The sequence below is a fragment of the Heloderma suspectum genome, chromosome 2 (genome assembly GCF_057233095.1).
Source record: "Heloderma suspectum isolate Gila_16-S chromosome 2, 16-S_ref, whole genome shotgun sequence".
Taxonomy (NCBI): domain Eukaryota; kingdom Metazoa; phylum Chordata; class Lepidosauria; order Squamata; family Helodermatidae; genus Heloderma; species Heloderma suspectum.
Genome location: NC_139459.1, coordinates 395,200,561 through 395,218,441, shown reverse-complemented (window position 1 = coordinate 395,218,441; position 17,881 = coordinate 395,200,561). Strand labels below are relative to the sequence as shown.

At 51.8% G+C, this 17,881-nt stretch overlaps 1 protein-coding gene across 1 annotated transcript in view; it reads left to right on the top strand.

The window, feature by feature from the left end:
- The window catches only part of LOC146356518 (uncharacterized), an 80,226-nt gene that overhangs the window by 26,715 nt on the left and 35,630 nt on the right, over positions 1-17,881 (top strand). Inside the window, exon 6 of the mRNA XM_084841117.1 lies at positions 8,397-10,400. Coding sequence (XP_084697243.1) covers positions 8,397-10,400 — 2,004 coding nt within the window. The remainder of the gene's footprint in view (positions 1-8,396; positions 10,401-17,881) is intronic.

Below are 17,881 nucleotides of genomic sequence, written 5' to 3'. Positions count from 1 at the left end.
ATTTTAGTTCGCTGATTCCCAAGATGTCGATGTTCAATCTTGCCATCTCATGTTTGACCACCTCCAGCCTACCTTGATTCATTGACCTTACATTCCAGGTTCCTAAACAATATTGTTCTTTACAGCATCAGACTTTCTTTCCACTACCAGACATATCCACAGCTGAGTGTCCTTTCAGCTTTGGCCCAGCCGCTTCACTCTTTCTGGCGCTACTTGGAAATTCCCCCTGCTCTTCCCCAGTAGTATATTGGACACCTTCCGACAGGAGGGGCTCATCTTCTGGCATCATATCTTTTAGCCTTGTGATACCTTCCATGGGGTTGTCTTGGCAAGAATACTGGAGTGGGTTGCCATTTCCTTCTCCAGTGGACCACATTTTGTCAGAACTCTCCTCCATGACCTGTCCGTCTTGGGTGGCCCTGCACGGCATAGCTTATGGCTTCACTGAGTTCCGCAAGCCCCTTCGCCACAACAAGGCAGTGATCCATGAAGGGGTCCCACTTATTTAGCTGAAACTAAAGCCTAATACTCTGAGCATGGCTAGAGTTCTTCCTTATATGTAACGTACTTCTCTGTATAAAAGTTTACCCCACTGAATAGTTGGGCCTGTCTGCCCCTTTGTTGACAGAGTGCCTTGCTGGCCATACAATAAAGCGCTTTCAGATCCAGAGTCTTACCCGTGTCTAGTGCGATCCATTGTCCGGCTAGACAACGAACAAGGAGCGTGTTCCGCTCATATAACACTGCCTACATTACTAGTACCAAGCAAAAGCATCATTCTGGCTAAGAAAGGCAGGTGAACACCATAACTGAGAGGGACACTAGAGAGATGCGGTGGGAGTCATGGGGTTCTTTCTCCTAAGATGCTCAAAGCTTCCTCGGGTTCACAATCGGAGATGGCTCCCTGGTGGGGGCGAAGGAGGCAGAGCCCTGCTTATCAGTTTCCTGCTCCCTTCCTGATCTCCTCCAGTCTTAAAATGAACCCAGACCTGAAGCAGGGTGGGCAGCGGCAGCACGAGCAACAGCCCAGCCGTTTCCTCCTTCCTTCTTCTTCATGTCAGGAGCAGCGGGAAGGTCCAGGTTTCTGCGCTGTGGGGAGAGGAGGGGTCTCCTTTCCTCGCTGCACAGCAGTGTGCGTCCGTGTGTGCATGTGTGTGTGTGTGTGTGTGAGAGAGAGAGAGAATATACGGAGGAGCGTATATGTATGAGGAGTGACTGTGTGCGTACGTTTCTGGTGCTTGTGTTCTGGGCTTTGATTTCATAGATGTGGAGTGGGTTCCCTGCATATTTTTAAAAAATCAGTGTATAGGGAGGGGGTCCTGCATATATTATAACATCAGTTTCTGGTACTGGAGAGGGGCATTTCATCTTTTTCAAAGTGCAGTAATCCATATTGCTATAATAATGCCTTGATCAGAAAACACATGCTTTTGGGATGTGTGTGGGAAGTGGGCGGGGTGGGTGGGAGGAAAAGGGGGAACCAACTAGTTTATAAAGTGACAACATCTGCACGCTCAGGCTATTCCAGCATGGAAAGAGCGGTTCCATCTCCTCCAAATACTCGGTAATACTACTGAAGTTGGCTTCAGTTTTCTTATTTATCATCGAAACACTGCCAGATTCTCTCTGTGGTTCACTGGTCAAAGGACCTTGCTGTTCAACGAGGACTGAAAACATTTCTGAGACTAATTCCCCAAATGAATTTTAATGAATAAATTCCCCAAAGAGCCAGTGTGGTGTAGTGGCAAGAGTGTTGGACTAGGAGCTGGGAGATCCGGGTTCTAGTCCCCACTCAGCCATGGAAGCTCACTGGGTGACTTTGGGCCAGTCACAGACTCTCAGCCCAACCCACCTCACAGGGTTGTTGTTGTTGTTAGGATAAAATGGAGAGAAGGACGATAATGTAAGCTGCCTTGGGTTCCTTGCAAGAGGAAAAAAGGCGGGGTATAAATGCAATCAATAAATGGAGGGTACAACATTTCCCCCTGGCTTCTTCCCAGCACCCGCAGGGGCAGTTCCAGGTCAAACAGAACAATGACCATGACTTCCCTGCTGCTATGCCATTGTTTCTCACCCCCATTTTGCCTTAGAGGTTTCCTCTGCTGCGTGGATGGCCAACGTTTATTCCTCCAAAAGCTCCTCTGCCTTTGTTTCTGCATTGCACCATGTTCTGCCTTAAGAAACTCCTACGTTGCATGGATGGCCAACTTTTAAGCTCCTCTGCCTTTGTTTCTCCAGAACCACATTAGGCCACATCTGGAGTACTGTGTCCAGTTCTGGGCACCACACTTTAAGAAGGATGCAGAGAAGCTGGAGAGGGTTCAGAGGAGGGCAAGGAAGATGATCAGGGGACTGGAAACAAAGCCCTGTGAGGAGAGACTGAAAGAACTGGGCATGTTTAGCCTTGAGAAGAGAAGACTGAGGGGAGATATGATAGCACTCTTCAAGGACTTGAAAGGTCATCACAGGGAGGAAGGCCAGGGTCTCTCCTCGATCAGCCCAGAGTGCAGGACATGGAATCGTGGGCTCAAGTTCCAGGAAGCCAGATTCCGGCTGAACATCAGGAAAAACGTCCTGACTGTTAGAGCAATGTGACAATGGAACCCATGACCTCGGGAGGTGGTGTGTTCTCCCACATTGGAGGCATTCAAGACAAGGCTGGACAGCCCCCCGTCAGGGCTGCCCTGACTTGGATTCCTGCACTGAGCAGGGGGTTGGGCTCGATGGTCTTGTAGGCCCCTTCCAACCCTATGATTCCATGATTCTACGACCCCTTGGCTCCAGTTTGCTTTTGGGGTATGGTGGCGTATGGGCTGGGCTTTGCGTGTGTGTGTCTGTGTGAATGAGGAGTGTGTGAAAGGGAGGCGTGTTTTGCATAGGTTCCCTGCTGCTGCTTCTGCTTTGTGATGGATGCATAAAGGCGTGGATTGCTGGATGCGCTCAGACCTTGTTCCAACGTTCCAAAGGCTGCTGTTCTCCGTGGTTTTGAGAATATCACATATTATTTTAGCTATTATCAGTTATTACAGCTATGCGATTCTCCCCCTCCGCTCACCATCTTAAACACGCTATTCCCTGTGGAATGGGAATTTTTCCTGAAACTGTGGTCCACCGGAGTCCGTTCGTGTGGCTATGTGGCCCCCACCCACCCCCTGCCCTTTGCCTGTCTTGTGCCTCAGTTTTCCCTCTCTGTGGAATGGGTGGCTGACTGTTCGAGGTTCCAAGACGTTCTGCGTCCACTGGACCCTTGGCTCTGCCTCTCCTGACCCCTTGGTCCTGGCTCTGCTGACCCACTAGTCGGACAGGCTACTGGAACTGTTCACAACCGGGCCGCGGAGGGCGCGTCCCGAGCTCCGCACCAACCCTCCCCCGCCCACCCATGTGCTTCACCCCTCCCCCAAAAGGCCTCTAGCAGATCCCGTGTCCTTCTTCAATCCTACGAAACTCAAGAACTCTCAGTGCCTCCCGATTCCCAGGACCCGGGTTTTGCACCCTTTTCTTCTCTCCCAGGAAGGGGAGGTGCGAAGCCCTGAGCAGGACCCCCCCGCTCATCGCCCCCCGCCCCCCGGCCCCTCCCCTCTGCACTCCCCCGGCCTCGCCCGCCCCCCGAGGGCCGGGACGGCGCGGGGAGGGGCAAGGGCGCCTTCCCCCGTTGCCCCGCTTCGGTTCTCCGGCAAGGCGGGCGGGGGCCTTTCCCCGCCCGGCGCTCCCCGCCCCGCCCTCCTCGTGGGCGCGATCCGCAGCCTCTCCTCCTCGCCTGCAGGGCGGCTGGGAAGCGCCGAGGGGGCGGCTCGGGCTGGGCTTTGGGGGTGAAGCGCAGGCAGCCACAGGCCCCCCCCCCCCCGTGGGAGCCCTAACGGGAACTGGTGAGTGCAAAAGGCACTGAGCTCCCCAGGATGATGGGAGTGGGAGGAAAATGCCCAAGGGCGGGGAGCCATTCTTGGGGGGGGAGCGGCCCCCAGGTGGCTGGCCCATTTGGGGCCCCTCCAGGAGACCCCATCTCGTCGCTTTCCCCCTCCTCTCTCTGAAGCCAGCAAGTCTCAACAGCCCCGGCCCGGGAGAGAAGAAGGTTTTCCGCGCAGCGCTGCTCTTCCCTTGTACATCCCCAGGCGACCTTTAAGGTCATCGCAGGAGGCCCGGGCCGCCACCCCAAACGAATGGAATGGCGCCCTGAGACCCCCCGGCGGAGGGCCTTCTCGGTAGCGGCGCCCACCCTTTGGGAAACCCTCCCTGGGGCAGTTCGGGAGGCAGACGATGTGGCACCTTTTAAGCGCCTCCGGAAAACACACTGGTTCACCCAGGCTTTAATTAATCATTACATTAATCATGGGCTGTAACTTAAAACACACTTAAACTGATCACGGCCAGTACATTAAATTAAAACATACTTGAACTGATCACGGGTTGGAAATGAAAACACCCTTGTCCACCCAGGCTCTCCCTGGGCTATCAGTAAATTAATCATGCCGCTCCATTGTACTGCTCCTTGATATATATTTTTTACTCTACTTGGAAGTGTGTTTAATGTTGTGTTTTCAATATTGCATTTTAAACGTGTTTAACAGTTGTTGTCAACCGCTGAGGGGCGTTCTTCTATTCCGCCGTATAGAAGGGTCACAACTCGGTCAGCAAATAAACCAGTGATCTGACCGGGGAGAAAAGGGCGGCTTGCTCCCATTCTCCCCATCCACTGGGCTTCTGGGGCGCGTGATGGGGGGCTGCCCCCCTCACCCTGCAGCACAGAAACCTGGATGTGCCCCCTGCGCGTAACACAAAGTGAAACAAAGGAGGAAAGTGAACTCCAGGGTTGTTGTGGGTGCTGCTGCTGCCCAGCGCTCTCCAGCTCTGGGGTTCTTTGGGTGGCTGGGGAAGATCGAGGAGGGAGGTGGAAAGTGCCAGGCAGGGCCCGGCCCTCTTTGCCCCCTCCAGAGAGCCGACTCTGCTTGTGGACCAGGGGAAGCTTTGAGTCTGAGCATCTCAGGAGGAAGAACCTGGACTCCCACCCCACATCTCTAGTGTCCCCGAGTCATGGTGCGCACCTCCCTTTCATAGCCAGACTGCTCCTTTTCTGTGGTGCGTGCAACATATGCAGAGAGAAGGGGGCTCGCAGGCTTTGTAATGTGTGATCCACTTCATCAGATTCAGGCACTCCTGGCCAGAACAAAGAAATCGGCAGCCAAGCAAGGAGGTCCTTCGAGTCCTGCTGGCAGCGGAGAGTGAAGATGGACGAGCGAGATTTGGCTGACCCCGAGGAAGGAAAAGGCCCCTGTACCTTCCAGGAAGGGAGAACTGCGGAGCTCTGGGAAAGAGGAGCACAGGAGAACCTGGCTGGGAGCAGCACCAGTTCAGACGCAGAGCGCCGGCGCTTCAGGGGGTTCTGCTACCGGGAGACCGAGGGGCCCCGAGAGGCCTGCAGCCGACTCCACCACCTTTGCCGTCAGTGGCTGAAGCCAGAACGGCGCACGAAAGCTCAGGTGCTGGACCTGGTGGTCCTGGAGCAGTTCCTGGCCGTCCTTCCCCCGGAGATGGAGAGCTGGGTCAGGGAGTGTGGAGCGGAGACCAGTTCCCAGGCGGTGGCCCTGGCGGAAGGTTTCCTCCTCAGCCAGGCAGAGCACAAAGAGAAGGAGCAGGTGAGAGCAGTTCATCCTGAGAGCTCAGAGGAGTGTGGTCTTAAAAATCCCCCCGGTATCCCAGTGTTTTCCAGCTGCCAATGGATAGTGATGCCCCAATCTCCGCCTGCCCACACCATCCACAGCTGTCCCACCAGTTCCGAACGTGTATAGCAGGCCCTCCTTGGGGGATCCCAGGGCACCCGGGGAGGTTGTGATGCCCAGGGAAGGAGGGGATCCTCCTTGCACCAGCAGCACAGTCGTCCCAGCAGAACAGGGTTAGTGGCTGCAGGCACCACTCTTCCGTGCTTCCAGCAGCTGAGTGGCAGCAAGCTTCTGGGAGCTTCCTTCTCCCCCCCCCCCATTGGTTTTAGGAGGGAGTTTTGGATTCCTTTTCTCGCCCATTCTGAGGCTCAGGATACCTTTTTGGCCCCAATCCTTCTGTGCTCACCTGCCAAAGCACGGCTGCAGGACGTAGGAAGTGGAACAACTTTAGGATGCAGACAGACTGGCAAACGCTGCTCTTGTCCTTTTCCTGTCCCGGTTCCTCCCTCTCCTAATCCCCTTCGCCCTGGACTGCCTGGGCTCCTCGTTCCTTTTCCAGGTGGAGGAAATAGTACCCAAAGCAGCCACGGATTTCCCCGAGGCAGAGACGTCTCCCTCGGACACCACACATGGAACGACCAGCGGAGAGAGCGAGCGGATGCAGGGGGCTCCTTCTAGGCCCCCTTCGCCTTGCGGTGGAGCGGAAATGGCTTCTCTGCAGCCAGAGCAGGTAGGGGAGGCCGGGGTGCCTCCGTCCCCTGCACACCTCTCTGGCCCTGGAAGAGTCCAACCCTGTCCCTTTGCTCCTGTCCAAGGAGGCTGCTCAGAAGGCTTCGGAGGTCACTCATGAAGCTCTGGCACTCGGAAGGAGAACCTCCAACCACCTCACCTTATGGTCTTCATGGATTGCTGCATTACGCGTAAAGAGAACCTGGTGTCTCCTTCTTCTCTCAGGGTCCGGTGACCTTTGAGGAGGTGGCTGTGCGTTTCACGGAGGAGGAGTGGGCCCTGCTGGATCCAGGCCAGAGGGCTCTGCACAGGGACGTCACGGAGGAGAATCATGGGACCCTGGCTGCTCTGGGTAAGGGAGTGGCCCCTCTGGGTCAGGCTTCCTCTTTGCCTTGTTGACAGATGGTGGAAGGGGGAATTGTGGCTCTTCCTTATCTGTATCAGAGATAACGTTTGCTCTAGTGGGAAGTGCCAGAAATAATTCCGCTATTTCTGTCCTCTTTAAAAGGCCTTCTGATTCCCAGAGCTGACTTCCTCTCCTGGCAGGAAAGAAAAGGGGCCTCTGAGGCTGGGGAGAGATCAGGAGGTATGTGCTTGGGACTGGTGGGACCCTTTGTCAGATCTCTCAGGCTGTGCATTCTCCTGGGAGATCTGTTTCCTGGCTAAATGTCACCTCTTCGACACATCTCTCCGAGAAACAGCCAAGGAAGTAGGTGGAGGTGTGATGGATACTTCGGAATCGGGTCACTTGTATCTCAACTGTTTATGTGCCTGGAGGGACATCTGTAGAATCCTTGGTTTTCAATACCAAGATTTGCAATTCCCAGTACTATCTGCTTGGACTGGGCTTGATTTTCCCAGGTCCCAGGTGCAGGTCTTCCCAATTCTGCTCTTTGAATGGCTTCATCTGCACATGCCAGGGATTGAACCTGCGACCTGCGACCTGCGACCTGAGGCAGGTAAAGCATTCCATCTCCTTACCCCTTTCCCACAGTCCACCAGTCTGGAGTGCCCGTTCCAAGTAGTTCGCCCTTCTGCCCAACCGCTTCCCTGGCCAAACGGTCTGAAGTGGTCCTATTTTCTTTCGCTATTCTTAAGATTATAAAACAAAAAAGTTTAAAGCAATAAGAGACACGAATATTAAAAACAGTAAAACGTTAAAAGAACTACATTGTGTGGAAGCATTACGTCTTCACCTCCTTTGTACAAGCCGGGAGGGGGTGGGTGGGGCAACCGTATTCCTGAGAGCCGCACATTCCACAGTTTGGGACCCACATGGGGGAAGGTCTTTTCTTGCATGCCCACCAACCACGCCTCTGTGGGTGATGGTGCGCTCAAGATCTTAATTACCAGGCAGGTTCATGACGAGACAGGCGGGGCTCTTCGAGGTGGTTATGGTCACCTTGGTGGAGGCCCAGTAGAGCGGAGTTGCTGTGCACTTTGAGGGGAAAATGCCTCACAATCGAGCCCATTAGGCTGCCATGGTTCTGACAGAGTCGGAGACGGATGAGGCTAGGACCCGTTCTCGTCATGTAGTGATGGATATTTTTCAGCTTGTACATCCTGATGATGTGGGTGAGCTGCTTGGAGGGATAAGGCCCTCCACCTGTGCTCTGGATCCATGCCCTTCTCGAGTCGTAGAAGCAGGCAGGATGGGTTTAGGGATTTTGGAGGGGATGAATTCCACTTGGGCAGAGACGTAGTCCTCACTGATGTAAAGGTTTTGGTGCTGCAGCCTTTGTTGAAGAAACCAAGCCTGCCCCCGAGGGTTGTGTTAGTCATTTCTAAGTCTGATCATCAAAATAGCCATCCATTGGGTTTGTTCTCTTTTTCTCTTTCAGGGGATGGGAGGGAGAGCATTAAAAGTGCTGTGCACCTGAGAATGAAAAGTGAAGATGAAGAGAAGTGGGGAAACACATCTAGTTCCCTTGAACAGGCTGACGTCGATGAATGGCCAATACCAGAAGAACCCTTTGAAGCGCACAAAAGGAATATTGACAATGCAGAGAAACAGTGGAAATGCTCGGATAGTGGAAAGAATTTCACTGAGAAACTAAACCTTATTGAATGTCAAAGAATTCTCACAAGAGCGAAAACATTTCAATGCTTGGAGACTGAAAATCAATTCAGTTGCGGCTCAGACCTTAACTCCCATCAAAGACATCGCAAACAGGAGGAGCTCTATAAATGCTCAGAGTGTGGAAAGAGCCTCAGTGATAACGGAACCCTGAAAAGGCATCAAAGAATTCACACAGGCGAGAAGCCCTATAAATGTTCAGAGTGTAGGAAGAGTTTCAGTCGGAACTCAATCCTTAAAACCCATCAAAGAATTCACACAGGGGAGAAGCCCTATGAATGCTCAGAGTGTGGAAAGAGCTTCACTGCCAGCACATGCCTTAAAATCCATCAAAGAATCCACACAGGGGAGAAGCCCTATAAATGCTCAGAGTGTGGAAAGAGTTTCAATCACAGCTCAAATCTTAAAACCCATCAAAGAATTCACACAGGGGAGAAGCCCTATGAATGCGCAGAGTGCGGAAAGAGCTTCAGTGATAACAGAGTCCTAAAAACACATCAAAGAATTCACACAGGGGAGAAGCCCTATAAATGCTTAGAGTGCGGAAAGAGCTTCAGTGATAACAGAGTCCTCAAAACACATCAAAGAATTCACACAGGGGAGAAGCCCTATAAATGCTTACAGTGCGGGAAGAATTTTAGTCAGAGCTCACACCTTACTGGCCATCACAGAATCCATACAGGGGAGAAACCCTATGAATGCTCAGCATGTGGAAAGAGCTTCACTGTAAGCATGTACCTTAAAATCCATCAAAGAATCCACACAGGGGAAAAACCCTATAAATGCCTGGAGTGTAAGAAGAGTTTCAGTCAGAGCTCAGTCTTTAAAAACCATCAAAGAATCCACACAAGGGAGAAGCCCTATAAATGTTTAGAGTGTGGAAAGAACTTCACTCTCAGCATGCACCTTAAAAACCATCAAAGAATCCACACACGGGAGAAGCTGTTTAAATGCTCAGAGTGTGGAAAGAGCTTCACTCGCAGCGTGAACCTTAAAACCCATCAAAGAATCCACACAGGGGAGAAGCCCTATGAATGCTTAGAGTGCGGAAGGAGCTTCATTCTCAGTACACACCTTGAAACCCATCAAAGAATCCACACAGGGGAGAAACCCTATAAATGTTTGAAGTGTGGAAAGAACTTCACTCGGAGCTCGCACCTTAATGGCCATCACAGAATGCACACAGGGGAGAAGCCCTATGAATGCTTAGAGTGCGGGAAGAGTTTCAGTCGGAGCTCACACCTTAATTGCCATCACAGAATCCACACAGGGGAGAAGCCCTATAAATGCTTAGTGTGTGGAAGGAGCTTCACTCTCAGCACGCACCTTAAAACCCATCAAAGAATCCACACAGGAGAGAAGCCTTATAAATGTTCGAAGTGTGGAAAGAACTTCACTCGGAGCTCACACCTTAATGGCCATCACAGAATCCACACAGGGGAGAAGCCCTACAAATGCTTAGTGTGCGGAAGGAGCTTCACTCTCAGCACACACCTTAAAACCCATCAAAGAATCCACACAGGGGAGAAGCCCTATACATGTTCGAAGTGTGGAAAGAACTTCACTCAGAGATCACACCTTAGTGGCCATCACAGAATGCACACAGGGGAGAAGCCCTATAAATGCTTAGAGTGCGGAAGGAGCTTCACTCTCAGCACGCACCTTAAAACCCATCAAAGAATCCACACAGGGGAGAAGCCATATAAATGTTCAAAGTGTGGAAAGAACTTCACTCGGAAGTCACACCTTAATGGCCATCACAGAATCCACACAGGGGAGAAGCCCTATAAATGCTTAGAGTGCGAAAGGAGCTTCACTCTCGGTACGCACCTTAAAACCCATCAAAGAATCCACACAGGGGAGAAGCCATACAAATGTTCGAAGTGTGGAAAGGACTTCACTCGGAGGTCACACCTTAATGGCCATCAGAGAATCCACACAGAGGAGATATAAGGAAGGCTATAAGGGCACATAAGGGAAGCAGAGTCTCTATGTGGCGGTATATCCAGACGTCTCGCTTTACCTCCTTCAGTTTTGCAAGTACAGATATGTCTTTTAACTGTCGTTCTAGGTTTTTTTTTGTTTTTTTTCAGCCTAACTGGCTAACTGGCCTTCTAATTTATGTCTCTTGGCCACATATTTCCACAAGCCCTCTGAATGCTACGAGAGCTGAATGAGCTTCACTCTCAGCACCATACAAAACATCAAAGCATTCACTTTGGGGGCAGTGCTATCAGTTCTCTAAGTGCAGAAAGAGCCTCCATGATTGCAATTGCCTCAATCTGCGTCAAAGTGGCGGGGGGGGGGGATAGAGGTGCGCCCCCCCCACTATACTTTGCCCCCGCTAGCATTTTGGGGGGAAATTGACTTTTTAAATTTTTGTCGTGACAGACAATGACAGCTTCCATTTAAAGAATTGCAGTTTGTCTTAAGAACAGGAGCAACTAAGAAAAATTCAGAGAATATGACAGGGCAAGTGCACAACAAAAGCCTCATCTGGAAGAGCCCCCCCAAATTGCTCACTCAAGAATTGTCCTGATTGAGGGTGGATTTGTCATGCTGATAATCACCCTGTAATTACTTAAGCGAGCCTGGAAAAGGAAAACTGCAGCTCGTGTAGTAACGTGACCCTTGAGAAGTGAAATATTTGAACTTACTGTGGGCCAGGTTGGGACCACCCCTTTGCTCTGCTTTTCCATTTCCATTGTGTTCTCTGCTCAGCCAGCAATGAAGAAACCTGTTTGTGTATCTGCTGTAAGAACTAAGAGTTTGTTTATTCTGGTTATTATGATGAGTAGAGCAGGATTGGGTGCTTCTGGCCAAGGGGTTGAAATGTAGAGACAATTTAAGATACAGGAGAAAATATCTACTCTAAGTTACCCTTTACTCTTTTAAAGTGCTCACAATACTCACAAATGTAGTGGCTATTTTGCTCCTTGTTCTTGAGGACTTGGTGGCAAAGGATGGGAACAGCTCAGAGGAATTGGGAGCAGTGTTGTGCACACTTCTGTTAGCTGGCTGGCTGGCCACGTAGGCCTGATTTCTGATTCTTCTAATGCATGCAGCTCCGCGTGCGGCCTTTTCAGGGGTGGGGGGTGGGGGGAATCAGCCCACAACTATTTAAATTTTTTTTTACAGAATTAGTTTAGTTCTGATTATTTAGCTGAAACTGAAGCCTGATTTCTGATTTTCCCAATCTCAGTGTGAGGCCTTTTCAGGGTTGTTGTTGTTGTTGGGTTTTATGTGTGTGTGGTGGTGGTGGAAATCAACCCACAACTAGTAAAAAAGAAAGAAAAAGGTTTTCCACAATTAGTTTAGCTCCCAATCACTGAATTAGTGCTTTATATAGCAACCAGTTGTCCCTTGATAGTCCAACAGGAAGGAAAATGTAAATGTCAGGTCTCAGAGCTATAAGGTGGGATCCTGAAGGAGGACTTAACATCCTTGAAAGTATTTTTTTCTGCCCATTCCAAAACTTCTAGCATGGACAACTTTGTTTTTCGGGTGGAATCTAAAGCAGAGATACCTAATTCACCATCAAAGCCAAGCTGTGAAGAACTGGAATTCGGAGACTGACTACAGGTGAAAGAGGACTGCAGCTATAGGCAAAGTCAGACTTTTGACTCTGGTATTCCAGGGGACCTCTCAAAAAAGGGTGAAACAATTAAACAGAATAATCTTCATTCATACCCAGAGAACAGTGAGGGCTGTAATTGCCAACAAGAATGGTTCCAGAAATATGAATGGTTAGAGTAGTCTCCATTAGCTGATGCAGCTTTGTGCTATCCTTGTAGACATTTCCAACCCAATATATCAAAACAAGATGTCTTTACAAGGTTTCAAGGACCGGAAGAAAGCACTTGAAAAATCAAGTTGTTGTTGTTGTTCAGTCGTTCAGCCGCGTCCGACTCTTCGTGACCCCATGGACCATAGCACGCCAGGCCTTCCTGTCCTGCGCTCTCTCCCGGAGCGTGCTCAAGTCCATGTTCATTGCATCCGTGATGCTATCTAGCCATCTCATCCTCTGCCATCCCCTTCTCCTTTTGCCTTCAGTCTTTCCCAGCATCAGGGTCTTTTCCAGAGAGTTTTCTCTTCACATTAGGTGGCCAAAATATTTGAGCTTCAGCTTCAGTATCTGTCCTTCCAGTGAGCACTCGGGGGAAAAAATCGAGAGGGTTTCACAAACATGCTACATCTATGCTCCATATTTCAGCAATGACTATCTGGCATGAAAAGGAAAGTCAGCTCTCGGCTGCTACCTCGGTGTCCATTTTTGTCAATACTACCATTCTCGAAGACAATAGATATCATTTAAAAGCAATTGTTGATACTCAGTTTTTAGTCATCCATGAGCTAGCGATGCAAGGAACATATTACATTGGAGAGAAAGAAAAGCACAGCTTATTTAGAAAGTGATTTGAATATACTCTCAAAAAAAGACGAAAAATTGGCAGAAATTGGTAAACATGTTCCAAAAAATGCAAGTTATCATTCTCCAGAAATGCAGAATGAAACTGTAGACATCATGGCACAAGTTGTTTGAGAGGATATAGTACTAAACATAAATTCTGCAGATGTCCCATGGAATATGCGTTTAGAAGATTCTACTAGAGACAAAAACAGTGGTGAAAATGTTGATTTAGGAATCCGGTATGTGAAAAATGGCAGCGTTTATGAATCTTTGTTCTGCATAGTAACCACCACCATTTTTGATGCTGCATCCTTTACAGAGCTGACACTGAAGATGTCAAAGAAAAGTTCCAGACATCCATCGTAGTACATCCATTCACCGTCTCCATCTTGTTGTTATAAAAGCTGTGGACAATATAAAACCTGTCAAGCATTTTTTTCGCCAATATGTTATGCTTCATACATTTTTTAAGTCTGGAAAATTGCAAGTTTGTGTGAAGGTTGAAGTCTGTCTCACCTTTTGGAACATTGTTGGTCAGTGTCAGGGTGGACACTGAGCCCATAGAATCCCAGAATAGTTCTGATTCGGAGGAAGAGCAGTCGCTCCTGGGAGAGGAGCGCGCCCCTTTTTCCCAGGGCCCGCAGCTGACGGAGATTCCTCCCACCAACATTCCTAGATTAGAAAGCAGTCCAGGGAGTGACCCAGCACAGATAGCAGACTGGGTGGATGCGCGGCGCAGACACAGAGAGCGGCGCCAAATGGAGGGCGCGGAAAGGAGGCACAGTGCCCGGTTGGCGCTCAAAGAACGGTTGTGCCCAGAGGATCCAAGGGAAAAGGGGAGGGATTCTCCCTAGTCCTTATATTCAGGGGTCTGCCAGTAATTGCCTTTCAAACGGGGACCAACTGTTCCAATTTAGGGCATAGAGATGCTGCTGCTCAGATCTAGTTGCTACCTGTACAGTTGTTAAGTTGTAAAAGAAGAATAAAGCTTTGAAAAGAATCCCTTTGTCTGTGTCTGGACTTGGCTACTGGATTAGACTGAGAGAGCCCTCCAAGGAGCCCTTGACAGTCAGGTCATTTGAAAGTTACCAGAATTATTTGTGCTAATTACAAAAACATAACTGATGTTTTTAAAAAGCTGGACACTAGAAGCTTTAATGGAGATGATGTAGCCCGACGGGAAGGGCTACTTACTGTCATGAAAAAAACTTGAATTCTGTTTTTGTTTAGTCTTCATGAGGAAAGCTCTTGAGATGCTACAACCTGCAGACGTCTTGCAAGTCCAAGAAACAGGACTGAAGGACTCTGTCACTATTATCAGTTCAGTAACACAAACTATTAAACAACAGAAAAGATTGGTGAAAAAAGTGAGAAAAGTGAACAAGTGGAAAGAATATACTTTGAAGTCATTGATATTGTTCGAACTGAAATGAACAGGAGATTTTCTGAAAATGATATTACAGCACTGAGTGTGTGTTCTGTTCTTTGTTAAACATCACGCAAGTGGCTCATAAGAAATGAAAGAAGTCAGAAGTGTCTAAGACTTTGTACTCATTTTCAAGAAAGGCATGGTCCCAAAATAGTTCTTAAAAAGCTTTTTGAAAGGTGATTTGCTTTTTACCCCGACTTTGTATTTCTGTATGTGGTCGAAGCTCTTCTATCAGATGTTCCTGTCACGTAAAGATTGTCTGAGATTCTGAAGTAAAATAGACAAAGACACACCCGATCTCAGAGCCCCGTACGAAAAAGTACATCTGTTTTGCTTCAAACCACTGTTTACGTGCTGTACGCTTCCTGGGAGGAAGTAAAGGTGGGATATGAATGTAATGCATTAATGTAATAAAACAAATAAATAAGGGAGGGCCTCCAGCATTGCCTTGACAAGGGAGCAGGGAGGGGAGAGCCGGAGGAACCAGCAGCAGACCTGGGGAGCCCTCTGGGAGCAACCTGGAGGGCTGGGGAGCAGCGGGGTAGTGCTCGGGGGTCTCACCAGGGCTTCGCTCCTGCACTTTTATTGGACCGGCCCCCAGCCGGGTCATGGTCTGCTGCTGCCGGACAGATGCAGCAGGAGGAGGGAGCAGAGGAAGGGAGTGCAGGCGGGTGTCTGGCGGTGCCTCTCGCCTACCATGCAGAGCCGGCCAGACAAAGGGGGCAGCAGAGGAAGCCTGAGGGAGCTCTGCAGCCTCCTCTCCGCGCCCCCTATTCTCAGCTTTCGGCTTCTCCGCCTTCCCCCCGCAAGCAGCCACCACACCTCGACCCATCGCCCCCAGCCAGCCCCTCAGCTTCCTGACCTTTTCCCACCTGGCTGCCCATCCCTGCTCCGTGCCTGCACACCCGGTGTGGCACAGGCCACCCGTTCAGGGCTGCTGGCCACGCATGCGTGGGGTTTGCTGTCTGTGGGAGAGGGATTCTAGTGGGGGGCCTGGGGTTGGATCCAAGCCCTCTGGTTGACAGGAGGATCCTCGGTTTGTTTACTCGGAAGTAAGACCCAATGTGTTCAGTGGCGTTTATGTTGGAGGGACTAGGGCCATGAGCCACTTTGCCTGAACTTGGAAGAGTTAATATGCGTAAGGTGGGAGGGGATCTCTGGGAGGTCCTCCGCCTTTCCTTGTCTGCTCCCATCTTCCTCCTGCAAGTGATGCTGACCTCAGCCAGCTTACCTTGAGTTGCAGGTTTGTTACAGCTCCAGTAAAAGTCTGTTCCCCTAGCGAGCGTAGTTATGCCTGTAGCCTTGTGGGGCAACCCTGCTTGTCTATTCAGAAGTATCATTCTGTTCAATGGCATTTGCTCCCAAATAAGTGTGTATAGGATTGCAGCCTTAAAGGAGTTGTGGGCCACTGCCGACTGAGTTCCATTTATTTAAATGGGGCACTGCTTCACACCTGGTTGCAATGGCTGTTCATAATAATAATAATATACTATGATTTTATTATTATTATTGTGTTTCTTGAATTAAAAAGGACTAACCTTTTAGCCCACCCTGGAGGCATTCAAGAGGAGGCTGGACAGCCATCTGTCAGGGATGCTCTGACTTGGGTCCCTGCATTGAGCAGGGGGTTGGACTCGATGGTCTTGTAGGCCCCTTCCAACCCTACTAGTCTATGATTAACCAAATAATATTTTCTAGCAAGTTGCTGGACGTGACTGTGTGTGTGTGTGTGTGTGTTTTCTTCTCAAATGGACCTTTAATAATTCTGAATTAAGGTGACCAGCTGCTCCAAAGTGACTGAGAGCTCATTTGTACTGTCTGACCTCCCAAGGTTGTATAATCTTAGGAGGGGGCGTGGCGGTGACTGTCGCGGAGGGGCCCTGCACCTCTGACTTTGCCACTGTGCTACTGCGGGGGGGGGGGGGTCTGTGCCTGTGTGTCTGAATGGCTGGGGGCTGCAGAGCTTAGTGGGGGATTCTGGAGGGATCCTGGGAGAGCGAGGATGGCTTCTCCTGTAGTCGCTCGGAGGAGCAGAAGGGAGGGACCATCTGTGTATGCAATGCATGATGGATTTATGGGGTGCTTGCCTGGATTTGCATGTGGGGCTGGATGGATGGGAAGTGTGTGTGGGGGGGTGTAAGAGAGAGGTGGAGAGAGTGTGTATGGGCTCAGACCCACCTGTACTTTGGCTCACTTGTCCTTTGTGACTGGCCACACGTCCTGTGGCAGCCATTTTGTGGTGGTGCCCAGGACAGATTCTCTCAACCGTATGCAAACGCTACCTTGTATCACTGTGTCTACTCACTGGGCTCCCTGCCATGTCACTGGGTGTAGGTTTTCACCCTTACCTGGGAGTAAGCCCCACTGAACTGGGTGGGGCTTCCTTCTGAGTAGACATGCGGTTGCCTTTCTGTTACCAAAGGGAAACGTTTCGTTTGTTTTGTGGCCATGCTCAAACAAGGTGTTTTTGCAGGGCAATTGAAAGGGAAGGGGAAATATCGTGAGACGTGCCGTGACCTGAAGCTGAACACGAAAGCACTCACAGGTTCTGAAAGCACGTGTTAATGGCAAGAGGCGAGGCCCGACGCGACTGCTGCGCTCTAAACCGAGGGGGAACGCTACAAGCTACCGTCTCTGCGGAGGCGCGGAGGGTTTCACCCGGCTGCAAGGAGCGCGCTCGTGCGCCTTCCCGCCCGCTCCTCGGCCTGAGCTTAGGGCCGTGCGGGAAGCGCGCACCATCGCAGGGCCCCGCGTGGCCCGTCCGGACCCGCGGGAAACGCCCCCGTTATCCCGAGCGCGGGATCCGCTCTCCGGCCGCCCCCGAGGCGTCGGGCGGGCCGAGGAGCCCGGAACAAGCCCCGCGCAGCGCCGGGCGCCCCTGGGCCGGCCCTTCCCCTCGCGCGCACCTCGCGGGGCCGTTGCGCAGTCTCCATGGGGGCGCGGGGGGAGCCCCTTCGGCAGGACATCGGCGGCAGCCCCGGGGCGCCCGGAGGGTCTCCGCGGGGCCGCGGCGAGCAGCGGCGGAGCGCCCGCGCCCGGGACCTCCCGCGCAGCGCCTTGCGCGCCCGGAGCGCGGCCGGGGCGGCGACCCCGAGCGAGGCGGGCCGAGCCGAGCCGAGCCGAGCCGAGCCGGCCACGCCGGCCAGCGCGCGCGACCAGGCGGGGCGAAGCAGAGCCGCGTCCGGGCGCTTCCCGGGCAGCGGCGTCCCCGAGGGCGCCGCCCCCGCTCGCCGGGGGGCGCATCTCCGGGCCCGCTTCTGCGCGAGCCCCCGCTCCCACCGGCCGGGTGGCGCCTGCCCCCGGGGGAACCGGCCCCCCGCGCCCGCCAGGCCCTTCCCAGCTTCCCCACGGGCGGGGCGGGGCGGGGAGGAAGCCCCCGTCCGCAGCCCCCGGGATTCCTAGGAATGCGGGCGACCCCCAGGTGAGAGAGGCAGCCCGGGGGTCTCCGCGCGGGAGCCCCGCTGCAGCCTCCCTTCCCGGAGGAGAGCCGCGTGTCCCCGCAGAGCTTCTCCAGGCATCGGGCCCCCCGGGGGGCCGGGCCGCGGGCGACAGCGAGGGCGCGCCTCTCCCCGGGGAGGGTT